Genomic DNA, 7,956 nt, shown 5'->3' with positions numbered 1-7,956 from the left:
CCCCTGAGATCAGCCATGCACCACCTGGAAGAGCCCATGTCCCATTCAGATGTGTTATACTAATTTGGTCTTGTGATAGGCTTATATCAACATGTTTGCTCAATGTGGGCCATGTGTTTTATAGTCATGCTCAGTATTGGCTGTATTTAATCAACTTCATAGTTAGTTTCTATTGTTGAGCAAATGCTATTTTTGGCATCAGTTTAATGATAGTATATTTAATGAGATTTCCTTGTATGCAATTATAAAATGAGGAGCTTTTTTTCCCCAGGGCAACTGGAAGAAAAAAAGCTACTCTTGGCTTTCATAGTGAAGTAATGCTGGAAGGGGCCTGAAGAGATTATCTAGTCCAACTGGGGGTCAAAGCTGCCACCTTAGTGTTATTAGCCCCATGATCTAGTTTAACCAACTGAGGTAAATGGTCTTGTATTTGAATAAATACGGTAGGTCAATGGTGGATCCTGGGAAGGATGGGACATAATCAAGTCTAATGACATCCTCCAGAGCCTGAAGTTTATCCATGGAGCAGTTCTGTTCTGGTCCCTAATGCCTACTTTGAAGCCCTCAGTCTCTAGCTGGCCAGAAAGCAGGCACTTCATTTGAATCCAGAATGGCTTCTTGGGCAACTTCTGACTCAGGAGTACATTCGCAGGCTTGAATTGGTGGGGCATGTTCAGTCCCATCCTCCCTAGGGCCCATTGGTGATAGTATGGACAAGCCCTTGGTTTGTCTGAGAATACTATCGCCTTCACATTCTCTTTCTTCGCTCATTCTGTATACACATTCCCATTGATGTGGGCATCATGGGATCATAGACAGAGCTGGGAGAGGATAATTAGCACTGAAAGGTGGTCATACTCCACAGAGCATAAGAAAGCTGCAAGGAAATTGTGTTCCTATTCTGTAGGGTGCATTAGGCAAAGTGCAGGGAGGTTCCTCTGCTTGTTGTTACCTAGTATCAGTCTAACACAGACCTACAGTACCACTGCTGTTTTCTTTTATCTCTAGGCTGCATTAGCTGCCCTGCTGGAACTGAGCCTGCACAGGGGTTGGAATATAAATGGTGGAACACGCTGCCAGCTAATATGGAGACAACTGTCCTCAGCGGCATCAACTTTGAGTATAAAGGGATGGCAGGTATATGCCAAGGAGCCTTTAACTCTACCCTCTCCACATGGGGGTTTGAAAGTATTTCCCCTTTTATTCACAAAATACTCGAGCAAATAGAAGAGTCCCTCTATCTCTCAGCAGTCAAAATTGCCCCAGGTGTTGCTTGAAGCTTGCCTTGCATGCAGATTTATGTAATTGCTAAAGTATCACAGTTAATGGATGGGAGAAAGACTCACCAGATAGTGCTGCCCACACAAGTCTAGTGTGGGTATAACTGTGCCCACAAAACCCCCCCAAAATCTTGTTCTCTTTCCTATACAAAAATAGCTGTTCCAGTGTAAGTCCCTTTTGCGCTGACATGGCAATGTCCACATTAGGCAAGGTGTATGCTGCTCTAACTCAAGGAGTATAGTTACATTAGTATAACTTCTAGATGTAGCTGAGCTGGGCTTGGTCTACACAGAGTTTTGTCAGCAGAGCTGTGTCAGCTAGGGAAGTGGAAAACTCACCCCCCACAGCCGACATAGCCCTGCCACCACAACCTCTAACACGGACACAGCTCTGCCAACAGACAAGAGCTTCTGCCAGTAGAAATTCTGTCATGGCATCTCAAAGCCAGCCAAAAAAACCCTCCTGCCACCATAAGCTGTATTTCCATTAGCTCTGCTGCTGTAGTGGTGCCAACAAAGCTGCGGTAGCAGCAGCCCTGTAATGTAGTCAAGTCCATGAGCAGCCATCAGCTAATAGAAGACAACAAGCTGACCCTTGAGCAGTACTCGATCCTGCCCCTACCAGCTAAAAGCCTCTGGGGAACAAAGGTGCAAAGCAGGTGTCAGATTGGAATACTTCCAGCACTTACACAAGTGGCAGTTTTTTTTCTCCAGTGAAGACAAGTGTAAATGATGACTCCAGAGACAAACTCGGGGGCATGAGGCCCTCGGCTGTGTTCTGCTTAGTAAAATGCCGCGTGCATTTCTGGCTCGCTTCAGGTAGCAATTGGAAGTTGTTGTAAGACAAGCCCTTCTGATGAGCCGCATTGTATCTAATTCCTGTGTCCGCTGTTACAGGGTGGGAGGTGGCCAGCGACTATATCTACACAGCAGCAGGAGCCTCTGATAATGACTTCATGATCCTGACGCTGATCATTCCAGGATTCAGGTGAGGGGCAAGGTGGTGCCAAGCCGAGGCTGACTCTGGCTCATGTAAAGCCTACCCCAGAAGGTGGGAGGATGTCTGTTCAGTGTGATTGATAGGTTTAGCTGTTAGGTTATCGTGACCCCTGTAGGAAAATACACCTGAATAAACATCATTGCACAAGCTGCTTGGTTTGGCAGCTCAGTGACGCTCCAGCGCAGGAGGAGAGGCACCCACAGTCACCATCTGTACCATGAACACAGAGGACCAGATTCTGCTGCCACATGTGGGGGCTTAAATTTGGAGTGAAGGTTACTGATTTTATTGGTATCCGTGGGACTCCAGCTTGGCCCATGAACCTGCAATGGCTCCCAGGCAGTCATTCTAACAAGAATGCCTAAATTCAGCAGTCCCTACACATGAATTCAGTCTCTCTCCAGGAACTTCCTGATGTCTTTGGCCTGTGGGGGCCAACCTTTTTGGTAGGCATGCTATGAATTAGCCTCACACTCTCCTCAAGTGCTACTCCAATCCACTTCACTTGCCTTATCTGCTGCTCTGCTTTCTGTCCCCTACCCTGTGCTCCTTGCCCAATCTGTTGGTCTGCTTTCTGCCCTTTCTGCTGCTGTATTCCCTGCACCCTCCCAGGTCTGCCACATGCCATGCACAGAGGCTGCCCATGCCACTCAGGTATGCATGCTGTAGGTTGGCCACCCCTGTCTTAAGCAATAGAGCTATGGCCTCTGATATATGCCTTTTTATTTACAGCCCCCCGCAGTCAGTGATGGAGGATGCTGAAAACAAAGAGGTGGCAAGAATTACCTTTGTCTTTGAGACTGTCTGCACTGTAAGCTGCGAGCTGTACTTCATGGTGGTAGGTTAACATGGCTCTTCCTGCCATGGCTCCCTTTCATGATAAATCAATGCTATTTCCTCATTCTGTTTGAAGGGCTTTCCCCCCACTCCCTGTAGACATGGAGCTTTCACCAGGTTGCTGGTTTGATTTCTTTGCAGGAGGAGCAAAGACCAAGTGCCAGTGTGATCTGTAAGTGGCGTAGAGGCCAGGGGCTCCAAATTGGGCTCACTTCTGCAGTCTGTGGATGTGGAATTGTAGGAAAAGCCTGCCCAGTTACCACTCACCCAGACTGTACCACTCGATCAGCCTTGTGCCTCTCTCCTGGCTACTGCAGCGCACCTACACTGAGTTCTAGTGTCCCGCATGAGCCTGTGGCTGTCGTGTCCTCCACTTGCTTGCTGCCTTCAACCAAGTACCTCATCCATCTTATATTGCTGTGTTTGGTCTTCCCTCCCATGCAGCACATTTGCTGTTTTTCTCCTTATACGCCATGACAGAACTGGCACAAAGTAGGGGAGGGATGAACAGAGTTAAATGACAAGGGGCGAGGCACTTGAAACTGGAGTTCCCAGTCTGATCCATGGACCACTACGTGGCCCACCATTGGTCTGTGGATTACACTGGGCATGACCCCCTTTTTAAAATTAAAGGTCTGGTAAGAAGGGAATGTCATGATGTAATGGATACTTACTTGTTTTGAGGCTGGCAAAAAAAGTAACCAGACACCTAGCAAAAATAATATGGACAAGATTAGAAAAGACTGAGGCTCATAGTAACTAAAGTGAGCATCAGAGAACTTTTGAGTAGTTTGATTGGATTTTGGTCAGCAGGCCCTGGTGAATGTCAGCCCAGGTGCTGAAGAATTTGGCAGAAGGAATCATGGTACCCTTGGCAATATTATGTACAAAGTCATGGGAGACACGTGAGATTCCAGAGGTCAGGAAAAGGGCCAACAGTGCCCCTCTTACAGAAAGGCAAAGAAGAGGGCCCAAGAAATTATAGAGCAGTTAGCCTGACTTCAATATATAGGAAGTTACAGGAGCAAATTATAAAAGACATTTGGTAAACATCTGGAGGAGGAAAGGTAGCAGCCAGCATGGAATTGCTAAGAACAAGTCATGCCAAACCAACTTGATCTGCTTCTTTGGCAAAGTAACTAGTTGGGTGAGTGAAGGGAATGCAGTGGACAGAGTGTACAAGACTTTAGCTGGGCTTTTGATAAAGTCTTTCAAAATGTTCTCATAGGTAAACTAGCAAAATGTAGGCTAGATAAGACTGCTATAAGGTAGGCACCGAAGTAACTCAATAACTGCAAGTAAATAGTAATTGTGAGTGGCAGGAGGTTTCGAATGGGATTCCACAAGGTCCAGTGTTAATTAGCTTGTTTGTTAATAATTTGAATGCTGGAATAGAAAGCTTTCTGATGAAGTTTGCAGAACACAGCAAACTGGGAAAGATTGCAAAAGCTTTGGAGGATAGGAGTAGAATTAAGAGTGTATCAGTCTTGCTAGATGGGAAAGCCAGGATAGAGACAACGTAATAAAATTCAACACAGAATGAAGTTCTTTCCTGCTGCACATAGGGAAGAATGTACAAATAAACAGTGGGAGATAACTGGCCTTGTGGCAGCATTGCTGAGAAGGATCTTGGAGTTTGGTGGGTCACAGATGCAACGTGAGTCAGCAATGTGATGTAGCTGCAAAAAACCCCAAATGCAACTTTGGGCTGCATCACCACTTCAGGTGTAAGGCATAGCGCTGAGGCACTTTGTATCATTACAAATACATATCTTGTCTGTAGCCACAGATGGTAGAATTTGCAAGGGTCTTGAGTGGATGCAAAAGCAGGTATCTGCATATAACAGATATTTGGTAAAAGCACCCAATGGCTTTTGCTGTACCGCAGGGATGTCAAATATATGACCTGCAGGCTGGATTTAGCCCATGGGACCATGTTATCTGGCCTGCGGGGTTCCTAGAAGGGCCAGGAATTTGAGGGGGATGGGGAAGCGGAGGCATGCAGCAAGCAGGGGTGGGGCTTGCCACAAAAATATGGGGTCCAGAGGCCCCTTGGTGATGTGTCAGAGGTAGGAGGCGAGTGACAGCTGCATTAACCCTGTGCCACTGCCACTCACCATGCCACTGCTGCACCTGGATCCAGCCCACAAAGAGCTCTGCAGTCCAGATCCAGCCTGTGAGGAGGGTGAGTTCAACCCCTGTTCCCTAAAGTGTCATGGCTTCTGAAAATGGGGCTTTGAAAATTTCCCCAAATACATTACCATAAATATAAGCAGAGCCATCTCCTCTTCTGTATCCATGAAGATATTTGCCCCTTCAGGGCAGGTCGTGGGATATGTGTTGTTTTGGGTTGCCTTTCTTTTTAGCTATTTGACCAGCTATAGTAAAACTCATTGGGGTAGAAATGGCATCTGTTAGTGAGCCACTTTTTATTCTCCCATCCATGGCAGGGTGTGAATTCGAAGACCAACACACCAGTAGAGACCTGGACCGGCTCCAAGGGGAAACAATCCTACACGTACATCGTTGAAAATAACGCCACTATGAGCTTCACTTGGGCCTTCCAACGGACGCCGTATCATGAGGCAGTAAGAGTGTGGTGTCACAGTCCCAGGTCTTCATAGGTCATGACCCATTAAGAGTTGATTGCATCCTCCTTTCCTTCACCAGTCCTGCAAGATGTAGCTTCCAGAACCTTTCAAATACATGCCATGCCCTTTAGTAGAACAGGGATAATCAGCAGAGAGGAAGGATGACTCAGGCTAAATCTATATGAATACTTACTGCTCCTGGCAACAGTGCCCTCAAGAACAGTGCATTGCCTACAAAACCAGAAGCGGTGTAGATGCAGCTGTGAGCAGGCTAGTTAGCTTGGGGACAGGCTAATTGGCCTGCCAGGCTATTTGACCTCCAGGGCTGCCCCCAAGCAAGCCATAACTGCTTCCCATTTAAGAAGCAATTCAGTCAGTGCACCAGTGATTTAGGGCACTAACAAGAGTCTAGAAATCCATGTTCGAGTCCCTGCTTTGTCACAAGCTTCGTGTGTGAGCTTGCTCAAATCACTTAACCTCCTTAGGTTTCTGTTTCCCATCTCTCCTATGGGGATAATAATTTTTCCCTGATGCCCGGGTATGGGCAATGATAACGGAGAGAAAATTGTAAGGACTCAAATATTCCAGTTGTCTGGGTGGGGGGTGGAGAATGTAGAAGTACTCATGACAGATGGTAGAAAAGCTCTGTCCTACTGTAATGGGCTTGATTCTTATTTTTATCCTAAAATATCCAGGCTAATCTCAGTAAGATCCTGAGTCCTCAGTTCTAGCAAGAATGCTACTTCCATGCAGGGTTAATGGGAATGTCTTTGTTCCAGGGGAGGAAGTACACAAATGACATCGCCAAGCTCTACTCAATCAACGTGACCAACGTTATGGATGGTGTGGCCTCCTACTGCCGGCGTTGTGCCCTGGAGGCCTCAGGGGCTTCCTGCACCTCCTGCCCACCTGGGAACTACATTGACCGAACGTCTGGTGCCTGCCACCCCTGTGCACCAAACACTTACCTGAAAGCTCACCAGCCCTACGGCCATCAGGCCTGCATCCCCTGTGGCCCAGGCACAGTTAGCAATAAGGTGTCATTACCCTTCCTAGTAGTCAGTAGCAATATGATGGGGCCTGCAGTGCTAGATGCTGTATGCACATGCAAAGATGAAGGATCCTGATCCTGAAGCACGGTCTGTGGTTAATCTGCCCTTCTCATCTGCTGACTTTAAGATTCCCCACAACCCTCAGGGATGTGATTGCGGGATCAGGTCCTAGCACTCTATGTGTGATGGACAGCAAGTCCTGCTTCTTGTCCACAGTAGACATGAGTGGACCAGCCAGTGATCGACACTTTGCAGACCTCAACAGCTATATTGTAGGGTCTTGGAACTAGATAGTTTCTTTCTTTCCTGCTGTGCTCAAGGGTTGCTTGTTTGGTTTGGTTTTGATTTGTTCTTTAAATGTGATCATACATTAAAAAACCCCTTTCTTCCATCTAGAATCAATCTGCTGCATGTGATTTAAGGGGAGGGTTTCTTGCAGTAGAGAAAACAAGCCTGGGCCTGTAATGAATATTTTCTGAATATATCTATTGAGGCTACTGGATACAGATGAACTTTGAGGTTCTCTCTGGCTACTGGAATATCTAACAGTAGGGTCTGCATAGCCTAATATCATCATGTAGGGTCTCTCCAAGTCCTGACTTACAGTTGTCATTCAGACAATGCTGGTGCCTGTTAAGATTGCCCTGCACTTACTACAGGTGCCTGGTCAAATTTTGCTATGAATTGCACTGATGTAAATCCAGCAACTTGGGCTGTGTTTAAGCATAATATTTGTAATGCTATATACAACCTTATAGGACTTCAAAATGTGGGTTTCAGACCTGCACCCTGGCTGTAATGCTACAAAATGGTACAAGCACTCAAGAAAGGTACTTGGATGAAACAAGAACTTCTCTGTAGTACAGTGTTTCTTCAACTTCTTTTTTTGGACTAAAATTGGTGGCACATTTCATTCTTAGGCCCAAAAAGGGTGCGGGTGTGGCGGGGGAGGGTGTGAGAGAGGATGACTTCTTAGTATATGCACATGCACATGTGCGTGTGTACACACATGCGTGCACACACACACACTCAAAACTCAAGGATTGATGAAAATAAAATGTAATCTTTTGGCCCAGCGGGCTAGATGACTAGTTCCAGGTCAGTCTGTTGACCAGATTCAATCTGTGAGCCTGATCCCTCCTCCTCGGGCTGGCATGGTTGGGCCCCATCCAGCCAACTTTTCACAGCATATTCCT

General features: G+C 46.6%; 1 protein-coding gene across 1 annotated transcript in view; it reads left to right on the top strand.

Annotated features, from left to right (window-relative positions):
- Positions 1-1,008: 1,008 nt before the first annotated feature.
- Positions 1,009-7,956, top strand: part of KIAA1324 (KIAA1324 ortholog) — a gene marked incomplete at its 5' end in the record, with an annotated part of 19,383 nt that continues 12,435 nt past the window's right edge. The window contains 5 exons of the mRNA XM_006034380.2: positions 1,009-1,137; positions 2,178-2,268; positions 3,013-3,118; positions 5,568-5,705; positions 6,488-6,745. Coding sequence (XP_006034442.1) covers positions 1,009-1,137; positions 2,178-2,268; positions 3,013-3,118; positions 5,568-5,705; positions 6,488-6,745 — 722 coding nt within the window. The remainder of the gene's footprint in view (positions 1,138-2,177; positions 2,269-3,012; positions 3,119-5,567; positions 5,706-6,487; positions 6,746-7,956) is intronic.

This window comes from Alligator sinensis, unplaced genomic scaffold (genome assembly GCF_000455745.1).
Source record: "Alligator sinensis unplaced genomic scaffold, ASM45574v1 scaffold872_5, whole genome shotgun sequence".
Lineage (NCBI taxonomy): Eukaryota > Metazoa > Chordata > Crocodylia > Alligatoridae > Alligator > Alligator sinensis.
The sequence above is the reverse complement of the archived record's forward strand: the minus strand, read 5'-3'. Positions and strand labels throughout refer to the sequence as shown.